This window comes from Myodes glareolus, chromosome 3 (genome assembly GCF_982192425.1).
Source record: "Myodes glareolus chromosome 3, mMyoGla1.1, whole genome shotgun sequence".
NCBI classification, from domain to species: domain Eukaryota; kingdom Metazoa; phylum Chordata; class Mammalia; order Rodentia; family Cricetidae; genus Myodes; species Myodes glareolus.
Genome location: NC_142028.1, coordinates 95,149,044 through 95,175,663, shown reverse-complemented (window position 1 = coordinate 95,175,663; position 26,620 = coordinate 95,149,044). Strand labels below are relative to the sequence as shown.

The following is a 26,620-nucleotide window of genomic DNA, read 5'->3' as shown; positions in this document are numbered from 1 at the left end:
ATTTTTGTTTTGAACATTTATTCTCAATTTGGGAACACTAATGCCAATTTATTTGAGGATTTAAAATTTTTTGTCCCAATTGCATCAAGAATAGAATATCTGCTCTTAAATGGTAAGGCCTGCAGCTTCTCATATTCACCACTGATATATGATGAATAATATTCTACTGATAAATAGCAATAAATATTGAATATATTGTCATGATCCTTGATTTCAAAATCCAGTTACATCTGTTCTTACCAAGTAGAGAAATTGATTCCTATCATTTGGCTTCCACATTTACAGAGACACCGTGAGTATTATAAGCATTAGGAAAATAATACAATTTTACCAAGTAAGAAACAACAGGCTGCAGCCTACAGAGAGGGAAAAGGTTTTACAAGCTCCATATTTAATAGAAGACCAATATTCAAGATGTATAAAGAACTCTACAAAATCAATGTCAAAAAATCTAAAAACCTAATTTAAAAATGGGGTACAGATCTAAACAAAGATGTCTCAAGACAGGAAATTCAAACAGCTGGTTCCCAGGCCTAGTTGGAGGTAGAGTTATATAATTGGAGACACATCTGTTATTTGGGACAGTCTTCATGGCCTCTTAGTATAGATGCAACCAGAAAGTCAGTTCTGATACTTCTTTTCTCCTTGTACCACTTTAGACCAATATCTCAATGTGCCGGAAACTAATGCATGTCTACAACATGAGGAAGGAGGCAATTTGGAGGCACAAGTCTTGAGGTGTGACTCTGATGCACTTAGCATTTTTAATTCAGCAATTCGTTTTCAGTGCATTTTCCTTATAGGAGGAATCGTCATTCCCCTTGCAACTTTTAGATGAAAAGATATCCCATTGAGATCATAAATGATTTTCCCACCACCAAATTAGAGGTCAACAGTCCAGAAATTTGATTCAATGTTTTTAGTTCAATTCCCTCACTATTTCTTGAGTCCCCTTCTTTCTCTGACATCACTCTCCTCTCATAGGAGCAAGGCCCGCAAGTTTCAGGACATCCACCATTTCTTCCTGTACTCTTTTTCTCCTTTCTCCTCCAGCATCACAGTCTGGGGACAGCACAGAGGCGGTGACTGACTGGAGTGACTGTGAGGCCCATTCTGAACTTCAGGCTCAGCTTCTCATTGACTGGGGGCTTGAAGGTAAAGTTTTGCAAAAGAGCAGTGAAGAAAATGAACAGCTCAGACCTGGCCAATTGTTCTCCCAGACAAGCTCTCTTTCCTGTGGGACCAAAACAGAAGATGAGTCATTTTCTCAGCTGGTTTTAGTGCATGGAGGGACTGATGTCCACAACTTCCTACTGTAACTACTGAGCTGGCCATGAGTTTTGTGTTCATCTGATTATGTCTAACACCTTCCTGATTTGGCTATTAGCACCCCATTCAAGGTGGCATTTTCTGATCTTGACCCAACAATATGTCCCAGACTTGTATATTAATCTTGCCATTTTCCCAGGTGTCCTGGTTCCTTGCATTGACTAATGTTAAGGAAAGACTTAGACAAGAGGCATTGTCACAACTCTGGAAGCCATTTTCTAGGTCGCTTCACACCATGCATAATGAGCTGAGTTCATTAATCAAATTGTGTGTATAGACACATGTATTTACATGTCAGTCTCTCTAGTGAATTTCTGAGTTCTCACCATTCTTCTTAGATGGCCCAGGACAACCCTAGCATGCCACTGTTCTCTCCCTCAGTGAACATTCTCACCATGTATCCCAACAGCACTGCAGATATCTACACAGTCTCTAATGCATCTTTAATCCCACATTTAAGTAGATGTGCTTGTGCATATGTGTGTCTATTTGTGTGTACACACGTGTGCACATCTATATAGAAGTTAGTGGTCAGTTATGGGCGTTTATCCCCAAGTGCCATCCACTTTATTTATTCATGTATTTATTTATGTATGTATTTATTTTGGAGACAATTTCCCTGACAGTCAGGCTAATCTGGCTGGCTGGTGAGTACCAGGGTCATCCTCTTGTCTCTGACCATCGAGCAGAAAGAGTACAAGCATATGCTGACATCCTCAGCTTTCTGTAAGGCTTCTGGTGATCAAATCAGGACATTATGCTCATAAAACAAGAAATTTACCAGCTGAGCTACCATGTCAGGTACATCAAGTAATTTGCTAATAGCTTCCTTTATTTCTAAATAATACATGTTAACTGAAAAAAAATAAGAGGAAAAGAGTAATAATTAAATTCCAAAGCAAAACCCAAAGCCTCAGAATAGTTGTGCTAAATAAATAGAAGTATACTGAGATGTGCACACTGGCCATGGGCAAATTCTTTTCTTGTTTGGCATTAATTTTCAATTTTTTTCTACTCTCCAACTTGTCAAGGCCATCTTGGCACTCTGAGTCACTGTGAATCACACTAATACTAGTAGCACATGCTGTGTACAAAGTCTGATTGTTTTACTTTATTTCCTCTTCACCTTTCATTTCCTATCCATTTCTTTCTTCGTGCCTTCCCCTCCTCACTTGTTGAGTTTCTTTCTCTTCCTAGAACTGCTGAGTCTAGGGTCTTGAATATTCTAGAAAGCATAATGTTTCTGAGATACACCCCTGTTTATATAACTGTTAACTATTTCATTTGGAATAGGATCTCTCCAGTTTTCCCAGGATGCATTTCTCCTCACCATTGCCTTTTAAATTAAGTCTTTTTTCTGTAAGAGGGTATCCCTCATCATAACTTGGGAATCTGAAAAATCTTATAAGGTTTTCACATGTCCACCTTAGTGAAGAGTCTGTATATATGGGTCTCCATTCTTAGTGTTTTGAGAAAAAAAAAACTGAGGCAAGCTAAAATACCCGGGTAAATCAAGGCAGAGTGAGAAATAGGGTGGGTCTTAAGTAGTGCCAAGGCTAGGGAATTCTAGATAGCAACCAAACACAAAATTAAGTCAACTTGGGCCATCTGGAGAAGTTTTCATTAAAGTTTACGCAATGAGAGGAGGCAATGGCTGGGCGGAGCTCTGAACTCTGTCCTCTCATGACAACTCACCCATTGAGAAAGGCAGGAAGGATTCTCTTTTCTTAAACTGTCCATTCTCCAAAAAGTGCTCTGGATTGAAGGTTTCTGGAGTGGCCCACTCTTTGGGGTCACTGTGTAGTGCAGTCAGGTTGGTTAGAATCACGGTGCCCTAGAAATGGCAGCAAAGAGTCAAGGCTTGATATACAGAACAGACCTGCAGGAGGTAAAGGTAGATAGTTCTTGAGTTCTCATGCATGACTCTCCCCACTTAGTGCCTTCTCCTTTGTCAACATAACTTTGCATTGTCTGTGAGTGCCTTCTGGGGATATTCTAGTCCACTTGGTTGCTCTTTAATGCTGGATACAAGTCTATAGGAAGAAGTCTGTACAGGCCTATGGAGAGACATGTTAGCATCCAAAGGGGAATAAATCAACCTCCTCCTACCTTAAGGACTTGGGCAGGTTTATGAAGTGAAATGATGAGCCTTCCATCTCTGCTTTTCCATTTTTAGCCCTCACTGTGGAGGACTCTGAACCCAGTCCTCAGGGTTAGGAGCACATCAAGAAAGCAGAGTAAGCAATCTCAGTTCACTGGGATCCTTGGCACCATGCACACTCTCAAGAGTGTGCCTTTACCTCACACTGAATCGTATATCCTATCAGGGATTTTACCCATCCTTCCTATCTCTCTAGAATTTGTCATGTCCATCCCTGATTCCAAAAACCACCTTCGTACAGGCTGCCCCTTGCTATCTTAGTCCCACATTTGCTGCACAGCTAACAGTGCAGTGTGCCATGAATCTGAACACTGTGTCACCTCCCATGATATTATTACACACTCTGTAGTATGTTTTAATCATCTTATGCTAGTATGAAAACATTTCCAGAGTTAATCGAGAAATGGTAGCAGAATTTCCCTGACTGTGGGTAGCTCTCTCCCACAAGCTGACAAGCTGGATGGAATAAAAATGGTGGAAATGGGGTGAAAAACTTTTTGTAAGGTTTCACTCTGGTTTCCAGCCCCATGATGTGATCTGATTGGGCCCTTTCACCTCTTCTTGTCATGCTAAACCAAAACCTTGTGTATTTGGTCACAAGTCAAGAAAATTTTGCGATCTGATAATCCATGGTGAAAAGAAAAAGAGAAGAAACTATAACTGTTTGGGGGCATGCAGCGTATAAGATTCAAGAAACTCTATTCAGAGATCTTGAAAGCACTGGGAGATGTGATGGGGATTCTTTCTGTAAAGAGGGGATATTTCACAGGGACTCATGGAGAGACATCAGAGGGGATCCTTTTAATATCAAAATGTTACAAGTCCCATGGAGAAAGCATATATTGATTAGAATTATCAGAAAATGTTTGCTCCTGGATTCCCCACTCTCTTTAATAGTAGAGAGATTTTATACAAACCTAATTTCCATCGGCCACACCATTCTAATCTCAAAAATGAAATGGAGAGTTATTCTGGCAAGTTGATAAGACTTCTTGAAGATTAGAGTCAACAGCACACAAATATCATTTAGTAACAGCACTCTGTCCCTTTCAAATACTGAATTTTTGGAAAGGTTTCCCTCATGAGACAGAAATCATTTGTATGTAAGTTATAAGCTTGTGGTTCACTGAATTAGAAACAACAGTCTCACTATAATGGTGGTACAGGGCCTTCACATTTCTAACTCAACACTTCAAGGACTGTGTAGCAGCATTTTCTAGCCCACGCCTGCAGTCTCTTTCTCTTGAGAGCTGCTCTCTCGGGTACCATCTAGCAGAGAACTGCTGGCTGTGTTAGCCCACATTAGCGAGGGTCGTTGCTAGGATGCCTTTAGCCAACAAAGCCAGGCTTGGCCTAAACTTTGGCAAAGAGTCTTCTTTCCCCACTGTATATGTAGATATCTGTTTAGAGGCATGGAGGAAAACTAGTATTTTAGCATACTATCTTTCTGCCCAATTTAAATGATCTCTTGATGAAGGAATATACGTCACTGTATGTTAGGTTTTTAAGATGAGGTCAAAAATAGATATCTGAGACTGGGAACACATAGTTACCTTCGGCAAGTGGAATCCATCCAAATTTGTGTCCTTTGACACTTCCCTGGGAACATTAAAGGGGACAATGTTGCCCAGTCTCTGTGCCTCATGGATGACAGCATTGGTGTAGGGCATGGACTCTCGGTCAGCCAGGCTTGCTTGTCTCATCTGGCCAACCACTCTGTCAATCTCAGCCTGTACTTTTTCTGAAAGAAAACAGGAGATCTTAATAATTTTGAAATTTAGTTATTCTTCATAACAATATAGAAGTTGTCTTTATTTCATTCTGGTATCCTAGCTGTAAAGACATTTCATTAACCTTTTAAAAGATTGACTTAAAGGAGAAATCAACAATTCAGTGATTTTTCTGTGAGCCCTCAACATAATCTTAACTTTCCCAAACTGAATAGCTATGATCAGCATGGCTAACCTTAGCGCAGTACCTAGACTGGTGTAAGTAAGTTCCCTAGTCTGGTATGAGTAAGTTCCTTTCCCAAAGAGCATTATAAACAATTCACATTCATGTGTCATTGTCCTAGAGCCTGGGGGTGCTTAGTGCAGGGCACCAAGATGTTTCTTATCTGGTAGGAACAATTTTCTGTCTCCTAGATTAGGAAGCTTCACTGGGTTCCCATCTCAAAGGGAGAAATAAGGCTCTCTAATACTTCCTTTAAAAAAGATAATACTTTTTAGGACAGTATATTTCTGTCGGGGGAGGGTGTCTCATGGCACAAGAGTGGAGGTCAGAGGACAGCTGGGGGAGTTATTTCTCTTCTCCTACCATGTGGTTTTTGGAAGCTCATTCATGACAATGGTGAAGTAGCAAGATCCTTTACTTCCGGAGCTGTCTCTCTGGCTTCTCTGCTATTTTTTTTAAGGTAATGTTCCCCTTCGTAGGACCAATCACCTCCTAATACCATACCACTGGTAATTAAATGCAACAAGTAGATTCATAAAGAACACATGAACATTCAAACCAAAGCACGTCTGTAGGCTCCCATTTCACAAGGAGATACATCAGCATGGGCAATGAATAGCAAGAAGTTGCTGCACAACTTTGCTTATGAAATCCTTTAGATTTCAATTTCCACATCTGATTAATAAGAATAACTGAGCTTTATCCTAAGGATGTCTTTAAATATACATGAACAGATAGAATCATAATAACAAATAATAATGGTTGCTAGCTCTTTTCCAATATGCTCATAGAGATTAACAAGTTATCCAAATAAAACCTCTGTCTCCTGGCTTCTTTTGTCAGTCAATGACAGGGGCTAAGTTCTGCCAAGTAAAATACAGACAGCCAGTCATGGTGACTCATGCCCTAAATTCCAGGCCTAGGAAGGTAGAGACAGTCAGATTTCTGAGTTCAAGGAGAGCTTGGTTTACTGAATAAATTTCTGGAGTAACCTAGGTTACACAGAGAAACCCTGTCTTGAAGAACCCAAAACAAAGCAAAACAAAAATTGCAAATAAACATGAGTTTTATCTTTGGAACAAATCCACTTAAGACTGCATCTGCTTCTTTCCTTTTTTTTCTATCCAGGGGAAAAATGTCCTGAGGAGGACTCACTTAGGGAGAGCTGAGTCTCACTCTAGTTTTAACTCAACAACAATTTGAAGGGAGTTTGTAGCAACAAGCCCGAGACAAGGTCTGTTTTAGAGATTTCTAGTGAGGGAAAAATACATGTGTATCACTTGCATTACTGTCTCTAAAAACTGATTGGGAATTAAATACATTTAAAAGAAAGCTTGTCACAATAACAACTTTGGAAGTATGTTTTTCATATAGCCACCAAATACATCAAATCTGTAACAATCCTGACTCAGACTCTAAAATATTTTGACTGATGTTGTATGCCATGAATCATAACTGTTGTTAGCGATTTTAATTCTACAGTTTAATAGTATTAAGTGTGTTCATTTCGTTGTGTAAGCAATGGCCAGAACCGTTTCCATCATGTCAAACTGAAATTCTGGGACATTAAACAATTTCTGTTTCTCCCATCTTCCATCCAGCCATCTTTGTGTAGAGATTTAGTTCTTCGACCTATCTCATTTGAGTTGGGTAGGACAGTCATGTCATTTTGGAATTGGTTATGTAACTTAGAACAATATCCTGATTGTTCATGCGTGATTTGGTTTCATGACAGCTTCTTTTCTCCCAGCAGAAGAGCAGCTATAGCTCACGTATCTATTTATGCTTAGGGATCAGTTTAACCAGTCCTGTCACTTGACTATTATGCATATTTCAAAAGCAACGTGTACAATTTTCATTTAAATCTATTGCCATTTTGCGATATTTTGAAGCTATTATTTGAAAGGTCAAGTATGTATTCTAAGTCAGTAACTTTAAAACTTAAAAAGATTATTCTCCAAGCACAAACATATTTTCACTGAAACTCAAGACACATATACATAAATAGAGGTACACATATGAATTTTGAATTGAATAGAAAAAATATCTGGGGATGGAAAATAGTTCAAGTAGTAAAGTGATTGCCTTATAAGCAAGAGAACCCAAGTCTTATAATTTATGTAAAAAACTGGGTATGGTGACATGGACTTCTAATCCCAGGGCACTAGGGAGGTGGTGGCAGACAGATTCCTGTGAGTTAGTGGTTAGGCAGTGTAGGCTATTTGAATAGTTCCAGGTACATGAGAGATTCCATCTCAAAAAGTGGATGGTTTCTGAGGAATGATGCTAACAGCTGTTTGCAGCTGTGCTATGGCTTCCACGATGCATGTACACACACACACACACACACACACACACACACACACACACACACAAACATGGGTAGTTCTTTAAACAAATATTTCTTTACCTTATGTGAAGTACTCTGATTTTCTCCATCTACATTTCATCTTAAGGCAAAAAAAGTTGGCCAGTATCTTCTAAATTGATTTTATACCTCATGAATAAACTGTTACCCACAATTTGAAAAAACAAAACAAACAAGAAAAAACTGTGTTCAATGAAAGTAAAAATGGATCTAGCCTCAAATCATTAAACTTTTCTAGAATCTGCAGGAATACACATAATAGCATGGATTACTCTCCCTGATGAATGTCAGTCACAGGAGAAAGGAACAATGCATTCAGCAGAGACATGGAAGAGTATCTGGTCATCTCTAGAGGAAAACAACAGTAATTCTCCAGTTATCAAACTCATAAAGAGATTTGAAATTACTTCAAGAGGTAGTACCTGAGAAGATTCTTCTAGAATAGGTAAAAACTATGATAGAACACTTGATATCATGTCTTAGGGGCAAGAACTAGAAGAATAAGGGCAAGGCCAGGAGAGGACATAGAGTGTAAGAAGGGCACCACCCAGGTTGAGGCTGTAAAGGTGGAAAGGTGACAAGACCAGAATAGAGTTTGGCAGAATTCAGTAGAAAATGGGAAGGCCTACTGACATTGGAAGAGGGGCATGAATGGATGCACTTTGTAAACGTCTGCATGCTTGGGATCCATCTCAGTTTTGAGCAAACATGTAGAGGACATGCCCGTTACCCAGGGCACATTGCCTCACAGCTACAGCCCTTTTTCTCACTCCAACATGTTCTCTTCTGGTGCCATCTAAGCCATGGCTTCCAGAATTCTGCTCTGTCCAGTGAGGTCACCACATGTTCACCTTGAACTTCTGGGTAGAGAGCCATGTAGAGCAGAGCCCAGCGCAGGGTCGTGGATGTTGTCTCAGTTCCAGCAAGGAAGAGGTCCAGAGTTGTCCAGATGAGATTTTCTTCGTTGAAACTTGTAGTCTTCTCTGGGTACTGGAAAAGATAGTGTACATTTGTTTAATCAGAAGATATGTGATTATCTCTATACCTGCTTTCTGACGCTAGGGAACACATATAAAACAGGCATTTAAAGTGATTTCCCCTTGACCTTCTGAGCAAACAGCTTTATCAAGAGCAATATCGTGTCCCTAAGGCAAGGAGAGTAACACTGGCACACAAGGTCTTCATCACCCTGGGGTATGAGTTCAATAAGAGTCATTAGAATTGATATTCTGTGATCTCCTCAGAAAACATTTCCTGCTCCAAGTGCTGGAGGCTAATGTTTTTGGGAAAGATTTAGTAGGAGTCACAGAACAGGATAAACACACACACACACACACACACACACACACACACACACACACATTTGGCTTTCAGTATCAGCCACATCTCTAGATCACTCTCTGACCTAAGAGGTTCACATCACGTTTATCTGATTATAAAAAAAGAAAACAATATGTATATTTTAAGAAGCCATATCAGCTGTAGGAGATAGCGCAGGCACATATCAAGTACTGTGCAGACATTTTTGCTGATCTCAGAAGGAATCAAGTGCATTCTCTGTGTTTAATGATTCTTTGATCTTCCCTTTAATTTTTAACAGGCAAAATCTTGCTGATCCCATTAATTATTCTCTGGGATATAAATTTATCTTTCCTAACTTCCTGTAGAATTGTCATTCTTCATACCGCTCATAATGTTGATAGCTCACACCTGCAATATAAAATCAATAATTTGCCCTTTATTTCTGGGAATAATATGTTGCTTTAATTGATACTATACCAGGAGGATGAAACATGTTATAACAAGTGAAAAAGTTTACTATTGGGCCCCTGATCAGAGAAGGAATCCATCATCTAATGAGTCAAATCTCGTAAGAAGGATTCAGCGATGTGTATTTGCCAGGAGTCGAAGTCAGAGCATTAAAATTAGTGTTATGGTTTGATTTTTAAGCTGATTTATATAGGCTCAAGTTTTAAATGTTTGGTTCCTAGTTACTGGAACAATTTTAGGATGTTGTGGAACCTTGGCAGGTGCTTCTCAGCTGCAGGAATTCAGTCGTAGGAAGTGGGATTCCTCTGGTGGTGTCAAAGCCCTGGGTCCTGGCTATTTTCTGCTCTCTGGTCTTCCATTACACAAACAGGCTCCACCAGCTCCTATTCCCATGTGTACTCTTCCATGATGGACCCACACCCCTTGAAAATATGTGACAAAATAAACCTCCAGCCTCTTAAATTGTTTCTGCTTGTTATTGAAACAAGATACAAAAGTATTAAATATATTCATCCAGCCACTCTCTGTCTGCTTGGGTATGGTTGGACAGTGTTTATAAGACATCATGGGAAGGCAGTTGCCACACCCAGACCTTACAAGTTATCTCTAACATTCAGCTGAACTTTGCCTGTGTCTTATAGTTGGGGCTGAGAGTGAATAATTGGCCTTAGACAAACTCATTAAAAACAGAGCTCTAATGTTTAACTGCTATTTTCACTTTGTATTCAATTTCTTCATTAATAAAGGGCAAATAAAGGATAAAAGACAAGGAGGGGCATGAAAGGGAAGTATCTGCCATGTACAGGCAGGGAACCCTTTATTTCTAATAATGCTCCAGATTTAATATTACTACTAATTTTACTCACACCAGGTATGTGAAACATTGAACTACAAAGATGTCTATATTTTCATTTTTGGAACCTTCATATGCTATTTGATAACCTAAAATATGCTTTGTAGATTTGATTAGTATGAGAGGGGACAGTTATCCTTAATTATCCTTATGAGAAGGTGCTTGGAGATCACAAGCAAATATCAGGGGAAAAGGGATGCTACAGTTTGGGGATTGAAGACAGAAAAAGAAATCACAGCAAAAGATGTCATTGCCCTCATAGTCTGGTGTGGTGGTGCTCATCTTTAATCCCAGAATTCAAAAGGAAGAGGCAGTTGGACCTCTGTTAAGACCAGCGTGATCTACATACAGATTGAGATTCAGGACTGTCATGGCTACACACAAAAAAAAACTTTTCTTGAAAATCAACCAATCAATCAATCAATCAATTAAACAACCAAACGAAATGCTATCAGCTCTAGGAGCTTGGAAAGACAGGGCATATAGAACCTGATGTGGCCAACAGGAAGAAAATATCATGAGAGCGGTAAGAAAATAAAGCTGTGTCATCTTAAAGCACTAACATTTTGGTAGCCTGCTGCATGATCTCTAAAAAACTATTAAAACACTACTTTGTCTTTAAGAAGAAGAGACAGAGGCACCTTCCCGACCTTTGTCATTTCCGTGAGGAAAGCATCAATGAAGTCTCTCGGCTCATCAGGGTTCCAGTCTCTGCGGTGATTGTCAATCATAGAAGAAACAAACGATTTCAGTTTTTCCCAGTTTCTGAAAACTGTTTGGTGTGATCCAGGAAGATATTTCATTATCCATGGAAAAATATTGTAGAGCTGATTGGGAAAAACAAGGCAGTCAATGGGACACCTTGGTGCCACTTTACAATGCTTAAAGCTATAGTCTTGGGTTTCCCTTTGCTTCTTACTGTGAAATTGTGGGGCCAGCTTTTCTCGTCCCTCTCACCTACTTCCAAACATTTCAGCTCTGATGTGCAGAGTGTATTCAGCTTCAGAACACTTCCCATAGCCCACGCTGCCTGTTCCCTGCCCCACAACACCACTATTTCTGGATGTTGGGACAGACAGCATTCAACACTTATATCAGATATACTATCAATGCCATTACAAATTATTTTGCATGCTGTTTTCAGAAAGAATATTTATTAATACAATCACATTCATGACCCTGTGACTTTCAATATTCGGGGACTGCTCATAGACTCAAAGTCAGAGATAGTACTATTTACTTGTAAGCCCTACAGAGATGGACCCTCCCTCCAGATCTTCATGATTGTCCCAGTTTCTCTAGGCACTCCATTCACAGCAACCTAAGTGATCACACTGAAGGCAATTCTGTGTTAGTCTCTGGTAGGTGCTTCTCATTATGCCTAAAAATGCCCCTGAAATTGTTGTCACTGGGTCCCTCACTTCATGAAGGCACTGATTGAAGTCTCCTTGGAGATCCCTTATTCTTAAAGTGACAAACATTTATTCACCTTTCTAATTCTCTGTCATGACTTATTTTCCTTTTGGGAAATTACCAGTAACATGTATTGTGCAGGTAACGGTTCATTCTGGTGTTCTCACAGTGATTTAATCCCCATAGTGTAAGACTTTAATCTTTGCTGAAGTAAAGCTAATGGTGAGTGATATTTCAATAAAATCTGTAGTGAACAGATAGAAAAACACTGTTGAGGGAAGGCCACTTTTCCCAGCTTCTCAGCCCTGAAATAATCACACAGTATGCTAATGGGGTCTCCCTATATCCAAGCACTGAATAGCATGAGATACTGAAAGCATGCCACAGATGTCTGGTGGACTACTCTCTATCTTTGTTTAGATATCTCTGTGCGTACTTGCAGATAGCATATTGCATCATTTTATATGTAGAGGATCATGGTGAAAAATCAGTGAACTTTTGCAGCTGTGTCTGATGCAATTAGTCATCCCAAGAGTGTTTATTATCACTCAGTCATATTTTGCTCCCTTCTAAGACTTTTTTTCCTTTTGATACCCAGACCTTGAAGTGAGTCTAGTGCTCACTGGGCTACCCTGACTTACTTTACTCACCTTATTTGAAACAAATAATGGAACTGCTCAGTTTGGACTACCATGACTGAGAGTTAAATATAGAATATGAAATAGTGTAGGCAATATGGACAACTGCTCTCATTCTTCATGTCTATTTTCCTACTTGTAAGTCAGGCTAATTAATTGCTCAGTATTTAGTGAGGGAAGTCCTGAACATAAGGGGAAAATGGCTGTGGGGATAAATGAAAATAAATCCACTTTGGACTGCATTATAGAGAAGTCGATGCATAGAAACAGAAAGTCTTATATAGAAAATGAGCTTTTGAAGGACCAGTATCTGTGCTTCAGATTCATTCTTTCTGGAAGCAGTATGTACTCACAGTATGGTAAAGTCAAAACATCCACAACTGCTATTTGCACACACTCCAGAAGAGTGCCCAAGAGAGCACACGGTGTGGCACAGAAACACAAGAAATATGGAAATACGAGCCAGGTGGATGCCACTAAAAATCATGAACTCCTGAATCAAGGAATTGACAGGTACTGAAACAAATACAAAACTACATAAAACCTGTAACAATATTCTAGTTAAATTCATCAGTATCTTGGAGTATAATATGCAAGCAGATTGATTCAATAAAGGACCTGGAGAGGAAAGTCAACATTAGAAAGGGAAAAGTGAGTAAAATGGATGAGACAATCAGCAATGGGGCTGAAAAGATCAGCAAAATAAAAGACACATGCAGCAAGGAAAGTGCAGTTTTGATAAAAAGTGAAAATGTTGAAAATGAATAGTTCAAGTTTTCAACAAAACACAGTAAAAACCATTAGCAACATACTAAGCTATGGAGAAGACTATCTATCAGGAATGGAGCCCAATGTTGAGGACACATTTTGTCTAAATACCCATTAGGGAATAATTAGCATGACTACAATGTTTAAGAACTCAGTGATACAATGAGAAACTAGATCTATGTGATCACAGGATTGCAGGGTCACAGATAAGAAAGATCTGGGATAAACATTAAGTGCATAGAGAATCATTGAATGAACTTATAGCAGACATTTCCCCAAATGTAGAGAAAGAAATAGATTTTCAAATCTAAGAGGTTTTTAGACCCCTAAAATAAACAGACCAGAGAAAAACACCTTAGTGTTATATTAAAGATGTAAAAAACAAACAAACAAACAAACAAACAAACAGAAACCTGTAAGGAAAACACCAACTCACATACAAAGTCATAAAAAAGAGAGTATCAAATTGTACATCATCAGCCCCCAAGTCAAGAAAGCATTAGATAGCACAGTTTTTGCATTGAATGTAAATAAATATCAACTCTGAACTTTATTGACAGAATTGGTATCTTTTAAAATTTACGGAGTAAAAAGCATATTTCAGGAAAAGTACAAATCGAAGCATTTCAGGAGCACTAATCCCACAAGACTGAAGATGTTTAAAGGAGTATTATACACAGAATAAAAGAATGCCAACTATGAGAACACAGGAAAAAACTTTCATGAGAAAGATGGTTGAGCAGATGAGAGCGAGGGAAACATCCATCGTGTCTAACACAGAAAAGAAGCAATCCTCAGTAGTAATAGGGAAGAAGGTAAAGCATAAATAATCTAGCTTGGAAGAGAAACAACAAAATCACAGTAGTCAGTTTGTGTGGTTCAGTAATCATGTTAAATGTAATTGGCTCTATCAAGCCAGAAAGAGACACAGACTAGCTGACCAATTAAAATCTTGGAACAAAGTTTGTATTGTCTCTGTGAAACAAATCTTACTGGTAAAGATAGCCACAAATTAAGAACCAGAGAAAGGAAAGCAATTTATAAAACAAACAGAAGTGAAACACGCTGACATGGCTATTCTGAGTTCAGGTAAAACAGATATTAAATCCAATAGTCAAAAGTGATAATGTCATTGCATGAGGGCAACAGTTAATAAATCATAACAATTGTAAAAAAAGTTATACACAAGCACACTCTTTTACATTACTGATACACACATAATGGAAGGAGAGAACCTATTCCTGAAAGTAGTTCTCTGACTTGTGTGCATCCACACATGTAACAAATGTACATATGTGCCTGCACACACACTATATACAATGCCAGGAAAATGTTTTAAAAACACACAAGCATTCTCCAATATGTACACACCACAGTAGTGTGGGACTACTGTATCAGTCTTAGCAGAAGGAAACACCTTTAGAAAAAAAATCCAGCCCTTGTGCGTAGCTTCACCATACAACTGTTTTCCATAATCATGAACGTGACTGACAGATGTGGAGAGTACTTGAGTGACTATAAGGAATAGACATAGAAAATGGGACAAAGTTGGGGGTGATATTTGAACCCTAGAAGTTTATATTTTCTATCATTAGACTGATTGCATCATGTCAATGGGAATGGGGACAGTGCATTTTTAGTTATCTTCTATGTCCAGAGGCAAAAATAGGACAAATGATAGTTTCACATTGACACCGATATCGAACTTTTATTCTTAACACCCTAAACCTAGGTATAATTCATTTATCTAACTATAGATAAACCAACAACAATTCAGACAGTGCACTACTAGTGTGAAGGTCACAAGTAACAGTATATAAACAAGAATCTCAATACAAGGAGGTGCTAGAAAGTTCCTTCTGAAGGTTACTCTGAGGAAGGAAGAGAGTGGCATGGAAAAGAGAATCCAAGTAAGCAACAGTGTTTCCATTCTCTGAAAGATACCAGCGTTCCCATAGGCATGTCTAAAGACAAATATAAATATCAAAATAGTTCAGATAAATGGTAGAAATGTTTTGTATATATTAAGTTTCTTGTGTGAAGAAAAAACATTACAGTCAAGAGGAGGACTTAAAAGATATTTAGATAAAATTCAATATTTCAAATGTTACATATTAGCTGCAAAATGCTACTTGCAATACCCTTAAAAGACATGCAAAGAAGAGGGCTTACCTGGCACATCATTGATGCCTCCAAACATATGGCCTCATCCAGTAGCCTCAGCATCTCCTGAAACCGACTGTCATGGTACTCAAAGCGCTCCCCGAAGGTAACAGAGCAAATGATATTGGAAACTGCATTGTTGATACTGAAGTGAGGGTTGAAAGGCTGTCCTGGGGGTGGAGAGAGGGAGGGATGAGTCCTTCAAAGTTATTCATTTGTTTCTATTTCCTACACTAAATTAACTTGATATGACAGAGGAACACACATTGCAAAGAACCATGGAAGAGGCTCTGGTTAGAGCATACTGCATAAGGACTGACATGGTCCAGAGACTCTGCAAATACATTGGAAGCCCTACTGATGACCAGGCCTTCGGTGCAACTAATGACCATCTGTGTGCTTACCTGCAGAATTCCCAGGGCAAGGTCAAGGCTACATGTTCACTGCCTAATCCTCAGTTTGCCCAAGGGCGTGAACATAGACATTTAGAAAGAACATGCTCAATGAATGAGAGGGCCACAGTCTCCCACCCCTGCCCTGTGGAATGCCCACCTTTCTCCTCTTTTATGGCCTCCACAAGACAGCTGACCTCCTCCTGCATGCGCTGCTCTAAACTCTTCTTTCCTAACCCAAAATTCCTCAGTGTCATCAGGGCAAACCTTCTTTGCTCCTTCCATGTCTGGCCACTGGAGAAAAGCACTCCTGGAAAGAAGACATTCAAAGTTATGACACTGAAATTCTGGTGTAGAATATCCTCATGAACTCTATGACATGTGAAATGGAAAAGAGAAGGGCTAAAAAAGGGGTTTGGTAACTGTCTACAGAGAATACCCCAAAGCAAGAGGCATGATGACTCACGTCCTTGTAATCTGCAGCATTACACACTGGAATTTTTTATGTATTGTGTAATCTACTCTTTAAGGAACTCTTCGTGTTTATTACCAACCAGCAACAGGTCCATTCCCACTGCTGCAAAGAAAGGAGGAATACATAAAAAATTAAAGTTTTCAAGGGAGGATAATTGTTTGACACTCAGGTGTTCAAATTCACATCACCTTGTTTCCAAGGCTGATCCAAAATCTACTTAGTTGTGTTAAGTTGAATAACAGGAATGGACTAAAGGATAACACAACACACATAAATTAAAGCAGTATGGAAGGCTCTATTAGAGAATTCTTAGTCAATACAAGCTTTGAAAGACGAAAAAAATTAATCAGTATGGTTAGAAGTATCAGTATTCCACACAGAAAGAACAAGAGACAAACATTCCAGTCTGTTCAGCATCTACCACCTATTTCATGGTGCATGCAATGTCATGTACAAGTCATTTCTTAGCTTTCAGAGAAATCATCAGCTTTTTAGACATAAGCCGGATCTCTCTAGTCCCCTCAGATCATCAGGTGGCCCTTTCCACATCATCAGCCTGCTCGTTCAGCAATTCAGACACTTCCTTCCTGAAAACTTTTGCCAGTAGCAAAATCCTGTCATTTCAGTGTTTCAACCTAATTGTTTGCCAGAAATTTCCCACAATTTTTGCCAGCTTGTTTCTTCTGCCAACTTTTGAAACTGGAATTATTCAAAACCTCTCTGCTTGCTGCATAATAGCCCCTGTTGTCAGTTATTGGTGTACACTCTAGAACCATGTATATACTGCTTGCCTTTGCAAGTTACCAGCATTGAGACTCAGCACACCTGGGGCAGCTAATATTATTGGTATTTCTGAAACGCCCAAAAGAAGCTACACCATTAAAATACCTTGTCACTGTCATTTTTCCTCGTTGCATCACCCATTCCTGTGGAAGCCATTTTGTTGGCAGTCCCACATGAGACTCATTCTCTTTCCAGCCCTCTAGGTTACTATGTCACATGGTTTTGCTCTTGAATGACTTCAGTCCATGTGTCTTCAGTGTCACCATCATGGTCTAAACAGCTGTCATTTTTACTTAATTTTCAAAGCCCCACCTTCTTTAACCTACAATGGTATTTACAATCTGTTTTCTCCCCAAGAGCCTAGAGGTGCCTCAGAATGTGCAGTGTGTGATCATCTCTACTCAGAATCACTCTTGCTGTTAGGATGCAAACCAAGATCTCAGCTCTTCCTAAACAAGGTAATCACCTTGTACCCTGTTAGTTATCCTTTCCTTACTATGCTTGCCACACTGGACATCTTTCGGTTTCATGAGGCCCTGGTCTTTCTTTTGTTTCACAGATATTCTGTGCCTGTTGAATATATTTCAATGTTACAAAATTAGTGTCCTTATTTACAGAATTTTCCACTGAATACCAGTAGAACTTTGATGCTACTGATAACTGCCTTGTCCCCTTAACATTGTAGTTCTGTGTGATTTTAATTAGCTAATTGGCTCAGCGTTTTTCATTTAATGGAGTCTATGTTATGTAAAGATGGAGTTTTCATCTATTATATGCACCATGAATCACTTATGCTTAGCACCGTGCTCTTTATAACAAACAATGTAGGTAATTACATACAATTAATGATTGGTTGCCTCAAGGAGTAATTAGAAAAAGTCTAAAACTGACACTCTGATACATCAATACACTTGATGTTCTGCTTTCAATTTTGAAACATTAAACCTGATATAATGGCAATATTGAGTATTCATGTTATTCTAGTCTAACCCTGTCTAGAAGGCTGGAGGTACCTGTGGTGCATGACATTAGTAATGGAATAAAGGAAGCCATAAACAAGAAGAGCAGCAGAAGGAAAAGGTTCATTTACACCTGTTTTCCTAGGACAGAGTGAGGGCATGTGAAGAGGGAAGGAATAACACAGTGTGTCTGGCTGTGTCTGGATGGTGTGGTTCCTTCTCACCAACATATTTAAAATTAGATCTTTTCAATGTCTATTAGGGATGACACTGTTATGTCATCTGATGGAAGCTTTCATTCAGAAAATATGGTACCCCTCTTCCTTTAAACATGGCAGTTCATGATGGGACTGGTTTATGGGAATGTTGGAAAGTTAGATACAGGTACTTTTAACACTGCATAAGCACTATAATACACACTCCATGTTGCTCATTAAACTTACCATTGTTCTTAGAGATACGTTCTTGTACAAGATTGACAGGGCGTTTCAAAATGTCTTGTTCCATGTGAGTAAAGACTTTTTTGATTAAGGGGAGTCCAGTTATGACCACTGAAGCCACGTTACCAAAATTCAGGCTAAGAATGTTCCCATATTTCTTCACAAACTGAAAAATATACCAAGAATTATTGTTACATGTGGCTGTGTCTCTGTATCCAGGGATGGCAGGCAAGAGTGTAGCTAATGGTACTCATGTTGAGAGGTTTCTGTGAGTTGGGAGATGTACCATTGTCTATGGAAATGTTTCTGAAATTGTGGTTTCCTCTACTTCACTAAACTAAAATACACATCAGAAAAGAAATGTTCTATAAAAGTTAATATGTTTGTATGGATTGAGTATGCATCGACCATATGTCACCCAAAGGAAAGCATGAGGATATAAGTTTCAGCAAAGAAACAAAATTGCTGCTCTGAAGCATCCCGAAATCTAACGAATGAAGAACATGTGATACATTTGACCTGACAAAGGTCAATGAGGGTGCATATAGGTGTGATGTTGGTGCAGAATGTATGGATTTCCTGGGAGATTAAAGTGATTCATCAGAAAAAAATGGCAATACTCAACACATGTTAGACATGGAATGTACATGTGTGATGAATGGGACAAACACTAAGGGAACTCTCTGAATCTGTATATGGAAGAGGGTCCTTAATGTGATAAGAATGATCTTGTTTTCACCAAACTTCAACTAATTTCAGGATTAGAAATTTCCTCATAATTCTTTCATTCATATGTCTAGCCAAAATGAATGAAATGAGCATCAACTTATTCCTAGACTAACTCGTTCAAAGACATCAAAGGGTGAAACTGAAACATTTTGATATCCAGTGAGACAGAGAATAAAGGACATCAGTCCAGAGAAAAATTAAGATGTATGTGTATGAGGCTGCTATAGCAACCATGGAATCCTTACTTAAGCACAATATCCAGCATCTATTTAGGCAAAAGAGAATGTGCCCTCACCAAACCTTGCTAGATATGAACTGTACAATAAAGGTCCGAGGATAGCAGTGTAGACATCACTGTAGATCTGGAGTGATGTAATCATGTAGGGTCTGTGGTTCACTACCTGGGATCTTGAGGGAGGTGCTGTCTTCCAAGTCTCAGACTCTCAGCTATGATAGAGTAAAAATTAGTCCCCCCCTCAATGAGTTCTGTGGGGGAGGATGAGAGTGGTACTGTGAGAAGTTTTCTGTTTAGTTCCAGGTACCAAGCCATCGACTGTATCTCTGATAAATGAATGAACTCTGTGTTCAAAGCCCTGGGGATACAAATACATGGTGAGAGCAAGAACAATAACTCACCAGTCCCAGATAGCTGCCCTCACTGAGTGGGTACTCAGTATATTTTATGCTTTACTTCATTCTTTATAACTGTTCTACCATAGGTAGAATTTTCATCATCTTTCTAAAGAGGAAATCAATTTCTAAGGAAGGAATGTAGCCTAGGAAAAGTCTCTTGCCTGGTGGAGGGACTCTGCCAGATGTTATGGACATCTGAAGAGAAATATGACCTTTGGATCTCTATAAGACTTAGAGTTTGGTGGCTGGTATAATGGGGACCATGCATGAGCAGGTGAGTGACAGAGATTAGCAGGGCAATAAGAGGCACTTGGAGAGAATGAGAGAAATGCAGAAAACACAAGGTGTTGCAAAACTTGATGAGAGTTTGTGATCGTTTTCAAAAATGCTTCCATCTCTGTGTTCACAAATCTGCCCCCTGTTGACCCAGCTCTGCTTTTGTCATAGTGAGTCTTGCTAGTAGTACCAAAAAGGAGAGTATAATATTCCAGGTATCCATGGTCTCCTTCCCTACTCTTACCTTCACTGATTTGTGCCCTATCTTATCAATCACAAAACCTTGGACCTTTGTGGACCCTGTCCAAACAAACATTGTGATTTTATCTGATTCCAGTATCTTGTACCTGTATTATAGATTGAGTCATAAACTCTGTACTTTCTTGGTTCTTTATCCAGAGTCCTTGCTAACTTCATTGGGTTGTAGCACAATAGGTCTTGTCTGGTCCATAAGGCAGAACAAACAAGTATATGTCTTTTTCTTTAAGAGTTGCCAGTAATAGATGTGTACAAACGAGGAAAAAGTTAAATTCATCTTGATCAGTGTGTGGGTGAGTTTTTAGGCTGTATGAAAATTTATGGACTAAATTTATTAACTAACTTTCAATATCAACAATGAAGTTGAGGGAACAATTTAAAAAATATAAGGCTTACATGCCTCTTAACTAGCAGTGTGTATCACATAGATTCTCTCCTTGTACTGGAGAGGTATCCAGCATCTGAGACTAGGCACTAGGGTCAATGTCATCTTTACCAGCTCTGTGCTCATATATGTTTTTAGTTCAATGCAAGTGATTCAAAAGTTTTATCTTGTGAAATGAATGATAATGGGCAGGTCCTGATCATTTTGATTCTCAACTGTGTCAGGTCTGTGTGCTGATTAATTTATCAATGTATGAAATGACCCAGAAGATACTTGGGTTTATGTCATAAGGCAGGCAGAGCACAGTTTTCACTGCACATTTAGTAATCCACTTGAAAAATTGAAACAAAAGTGTTTTTCTTAAAGGTGGTTCAGAGGGGGTAATACAGAGCTAAAATTAAAAATAAGAATAGGAAAACCAACAATGGATTAAAATAAGAGATATAAAATTTAGCAAAAGAAATAGAAGACTGTAACACGAAGGGATCTTCTTGTTGGGGTATCTGTCCTGCCTGGTACCCCACAGCCAGCAAGCCCCAAAGAAATCACACAGAGATCTCCATAAACTATAAAACTGATTGGCCCATTAGCGCAGGCTTCTTGTTAACTCTTGTAGCTTATATTAACCCATTGTTCTTATCTACGTTAGCCACATGTCTCAGTACCTTTCTCAACCAGCAGGTTACATCTTGCTTCTCAGTGGTCTGGGCAGGAATGGGAGGAATGGCTTTCCTCCTTCCTAGCCTTCTCCTGTTCTCATTGCCCTGCCTCTACTTCTTGCGTGGTTGACCTGCCTCTACTTCCTGCCTGGCCATCAGCATTTTATTAAAATCCATGATTGACAGAATACAGATAATTCTCCCGCACCAGAAGACTGAAAATTTAATAGTAGAAGTAAATCTCCAAGTGGATATTTGAAGAACCAAGTTGGGTGGGATGTATATCTTGAGTAAAGGGAAAGTAAAAGCTGAGGATTAGTGAGATAAATGATCCATGAAGACAAATAACACATTGATTTTATTGAAGTTCTGTGGAAGCAACAGAAAAGGACATCCAGGGGAAAAAAGAAGAAGAAAAATGCATTAAATTTCTACTCTCATTAGCAGTATATGATAAGGTCTGTTAATTTGAATCCTTACAGCTCTGTGTAATGAGCTATGAGCTGTGTGCCTGTGTGCATGCATGCTTTTCCAATTGGTATGAGAAAAGAAACTTCAAATTCTTTGTTACTTTCAAATTTAGCAGTTTTCTTTTGTTTGTGTGTGCGTGTTTGTATGCGGCTGTGTGTGTGTGTGTCTGAATTTCAGCGGTCAAACTCAGGTATCATTTTCAGTAGCTGCCCACCTTGTTTGTTTGTGTAAACCCTTTCTTCCAAAATTGCTCTGGTTAGTGTTTCATCACAACAGAAAGCAAACTAGGGCATGTACGTACTAAAAGAAACACATAAGAATTAAGCAAAAGAAACAAAGGATTACTTCTTTACACACCAAACCACACACATATGTACACCATAAAAATACATCTCCCACTAAGAAATAGTATCATATAACTTGTTCATATGTATCCAGATTTGATCATAATAAAAATAAAGTTATAGTTTCACTGTTTATTGAACTTCTTTATATTATAACATGTCTGTATTAAAGAAATCTGTAATAAACTCAGAGACAGAAAGGAAAAGATAGTCAAAACTCTAGAGTTCACCAACCAGCCTGCTGTGCCACTTCAGTGCTAAAGAAGTGGGGTCATGTGCTTGGCACAAGAGGCTCTGCCATGCTGGGCTGGGCAGTGTAAACCCCCAGCACCTGTATTTGACCTAGAATTGTCACAGCTTCCATTCTTAAGCTCTTACCATTTTAAAAGCTCTGGACAGTAAAGAATTAGAAGTTCACAATAGGACAGATTCAGACATAATTCACCTCTAAATGGGTCACAGTGTTATATAAATGTATGTAGGCTTAGGAGAGAAAAGATAGAATATACAGAGTCATAAAATAAAGTTAATGCTTTTAAACAAAGGGTAAAGTCTTTAAAGAGACAGAGTACAGATAACCATAGATTAAAGGGAATAAAGAAAAACAAATCACATAAAAATAAAAAATTCACAGAGAGTCTGGATTCTGTGCATTATTGTGTTTTCTTTGAATTTTTTGACTGTGAAGGTGTAAGTACAAAAACACATTTCATTGTATGGGCTGTTAAGCTAAACCAGCATGTATATTATAAAAGTATCTTGACTTTAAAATTTGAGTCTAAGGATATGGTGCTTTGGAAAAGAGGTTCTTTTTTAGTTTGCTCAGAAGATGAGAACCTGTAGATTGCTGCTACACCAATATGGTTTCATGGAACAAGATCCCCTGAAAGGTTGCTGTGAACACCCCCACAAAGAAAATGCTTCACCCAACTTCTGACTGAGATAAACCTAGCACACAGGATACACCATGAAGGACCTGATTAACATCACCCACATACAGCACAAAGCAGTTTGGAGAGAAAAAACTATGCCCATGTTCCCAAATATTGTTTATAAATGTTCTTTTACATTTAAAGAGGAATATGATATAGATATGGATAATTAACATTTGTATGGATCATGCTTTATTGATATAAATTTAAGGTCAGTTTTGTTATATGAATATGTATTTCTGATCTTGATTAAGGTATTGTGATTGTGTAGCTCATTTAAAAATGTAATGTATTTTTTTTAGAAATTAAGAAATATAGGTTAATAAATAATCTCTATACCAGTAAAGTTTATAGTCACATTAGTTAGATTTTCTAGATGTGCATTTCAGATGGATAGGTGTTCTTCACGTCTTTCAAAGACTACAGAATATGGCATTTAAAAAGTTTGAATAACTTAGGACTTTTCAGGACAACGAGACACATCTGCTCCTGGCAGCACAAAGCTTCTTCGAGAGGAAGATGGGCATAAAAGAGTCTCTTTAGCCATTTGGGTGAGAAACTGCTCTTTCCTGGACTGTTTCACGGGACATGCATGACCTGCAGCAAAATGACTGCTGAACTTGCCTGAAGGTGAGATGATCCTTCGGGGTTCCTGCTTCATAAAAGAGTCTGTGAGACATTCTGCAGGATACAGAAAAAAGTGATTGAACTGTCTATGAATTTTCCTGCTTCATGAAAAATCTGATGGGTACTATGAGCCTATAGGCTGAAGATGGATGCCCTAATGGTACAGAAAACTTTGGGTAAATGTCCAGGCAGTGAGATGTCTCTGTCAATTCTAGAGATTTGGAAGTTGTTTATAATGCACTTCTTGTTTATTTAGGTAATATTATATTCTTCTGGAGTCTTTTATGGAGTTGAAGAATAGATAGATAGTTATAGTTTTCCTTTGTTATGCTCAAAGATAAAATAGATATAAATATTGTAACTGTAATTCTTGCTTGATGCCTATTTTGTTATATGTAATTTTACTGTGTTAAAGTTAAAACCTTCCTTTTCTTTTTAAATAGAAAAGGGGAAATGGTGTAGGAGGTTCTTCTGTTTATGTGTTGCTTTCATTGGTTAATCAATAAAGAAACTGCTTGGTCTGATAGGGCAGAACTTAGGTAGGCAGGGAAGGCAGAACTAAATTCTGGGAGGAAGAAAACAGAGTTGGAGAGCCGCCATGGAGCCACCAGGTCAAACATGCTAAATCTTTCCCAGTAAGCCATGACCTCATGGTGATATACAGATCATTAGAAATGGGTTAAATCAAGATGAGAAAATTAGACAATAAGAGGCTAAAAAAGCAGTGTTTCAATGAATACAGTTTCTGTGTGTGATTATTTTGGTTGTAAGATAGCTCTGTGGTCAGGGCGACAAGCAGCCTGCTCCTCTTGTTACAACTCAGTATGAGAGAGATAACACCTATTCAAAATTCCAGTCAAGAGAAATAGAACACACACACACACACACACACACACACACACACACACACACACATCACTTTTTATTTTTTTCTTGCAGAAACACGTTAAGGAACTAAGCTGAGGCCAGGGATTTACACACACACTTCTTAAAGCAGCAGGACGTATCTGTCTCTATCACAATTTACTATTAGGTCATCAAACAGATCTGGACATATTAAAAGAATTCAAATCATACAGTGTCTTCTCTAACCACAATGGAATCACCCTGAAAGTATATTATACAAAGATAAGAAATTCTCCAATATTTGTGTCTTTCTCTACTATTTTTTCTTCCTCCCTACTCTCCCTCTCTCCTTCCCTCTCTCCCTCTCTCCCTCCATCCCTCCCTCTCTCTCTTTCTCCCTCACTTCCTACCTCTGTCTCTCCCACCCTCCCTCCTTCCCTCTTTTTCACTCTCCCCCTCTGTCCTATTTCTTACAAACAGGATTTCTCTATGTGGCCATGGCTGCCCTGGAACTAGGCCTGTAGAATAGGCTGACATCAAACTCAGAGAGATCTGCCACCACTGCTCTGCTAAGCTTCTTATTTCTTAAAAGCACAAGTTTAGAAGTTAACTCTTTGGTCTGGGATTGGCAACTGTGAGCAGAAGCCTTGGAGCCATTCCTGCCCCCATGGCCTGTTCTCAAAAGTCCCAGATTCAGCAGCTCAGGACTAGGTCAGGGCAAATTCAGGAACCATCCTCCATTCCTACCTGCTGAATCGTTACGTGTGGTTGCCCCATGTCCAACTGCAATATGTTGCCCACAAAGGGCAGACATCGTGGTCCTGGAGGAAAGTTCTTGGGGCGCCGGCGTTTGAGGTAGTCAGCCAGGAGCAAAAACGTGACAGCAGCCAGCAGCAGAGTCCAGAGATGGAGCCCTGCCCAGAGGTTGGCCACAAGGTAGCCCGTGGCTGAGAGCATGATTGGTATCCCAGCAGACTCTTCAGAGGAATGAGAGTCTGAGCTGAGGCTCAGGGTTGCTAATCTTATAGGGCTCTCAGATAATCTATTCCTCTTCACTTCCGTACACACCCCTCCAATTCCCTAAGAGACTCTAGGACCAAGGGAGCACAGACACCCCGCCCTTACAGCCCCACCCCTCCCTCTCTAAGCAGAGATCTTAGCCACTCCTTCAAGTTGGAGCAGGTCCTACCCCTAATGATCAGAGTTCTCTGCCCTGCCCTGTCACAAGCTTAACTAGATAGACCTTTGGAGTTGTGGCTTTTTCTTTCAAATGACAGTTACACTAGGAGCTGAAAAGAATTTGTGTTTAATTTGGTAATTACAATTTGCACTCACTTATAAACTACTTTGGTACAATGAACAAGATATAAAAACCCATGTAGCTGTAGACAGTCCATAGATGCACATAACTGTAACTGAATATGGATTCTTTGTTGTAAAATCTTATTTTTGTAGCTTTTATTTAGATCTGTAATTTACCAGTTTTAAAGTTAAACCATTTGGTTTTATTTTCATAGCTCTAAGCAACTGCTCATTGCAAATTTATTCTCTAAAATGTTTGAGCTAATGTTAAGCAGAAAACTTGACTTTTAAGGACACAGAACTTAGGACAAGCAGTGATGAGGATTTAGGCAGGTTGAGCAGTCATTGATAGGTTTGTTTGAAAATAATGTTTTTTCCCCTTTGGTTTAAATTAAAAGAAATAAGAACTTTAAAATATTAAGGCTTTGAATGTGAGTGTTTGCTGAGATTCTGTCTCCATCCCAAAATCCTAATCATAAAAAGCCACAAGTTCAAGTAAGAAGATCTTTGAAAATAAATTTGTCCTTTACATATTACAGCACAGTAACAGCCTTCCTTAGCATTTTCATTTATATATTAAGACTATTTTTGAAAATAATTTATTTTAATAAGGATTTTAGGATAAATTTCAGAGGTATTTGATTAACATAAAGCACTTTATGCCATACAAATATTATTTTCCCCATGACTATT

The 26,620-nt window shown here is 38.8% G+C and overlaps 1 protein-coding gene across 3 annotated transcripts in view; it reads right to left on the bottom strand.

The window, feature by feature from the left end:
- Positions 1 to 369: 369 nt before the first annotated feature.
- Positions 370 to 26,620, bottom strand: part of LOC125412383 (cytochrome P450 2J4-like) — a 49,956-nt gene continuing 23,705 nt past the window's right edge. Inside the window, exons 1-9 of one of the 3 annotated variants that reach the window (XM_048453116.3) lie at positions 25,373 to 25,646; positions 18,469 to 18,631; positions 15,969 to 16,118; positions 15,426 to 15,586; positions 11,085 to 11,261; positions 8,663 to 8,801; positions 5,044 to 5,231; positions 3,025 to 3,163; positions 370 to 1,234 (exon numbers count right to left, since the gene is read on the bottom strand). In XM_048453116.3, the coding sequence (XP_048309073.3) occupies positions 1,056 to 1,234; positions 3,025 to 3,163; positions 5,044 to 5,231; positions 8,663 to 8,801; positions 11,085 to 11,261; positions 15,426 to 15,586; positions 15,969 to 16,118; positions 18,469 to 18,631; positions 25,373 to 25,582 (1,506 nt within the window). In that variant the 5' untranslated portion in view covers positions 25,583 to 25,646 and the 3' untranslated portion in view covers positions 370 to 1,055. Of the gene's footprint in view, positions 1,235 to 3,024; positions 3,164 to 5,043; positions 5,232 to 8,662; positions 8,802 to 11,084; positions 11,262 to 15,425; positions 15,587 to 15,968; positions 16,119 to 18,468; positions 18,632 to 25,372; positions 25,651 to 26,620 lie in introns of those variants that run through there. The other 2 variants (XM_048453117.3, XM_048453118.3) reach the window with 2 other exon arrangements.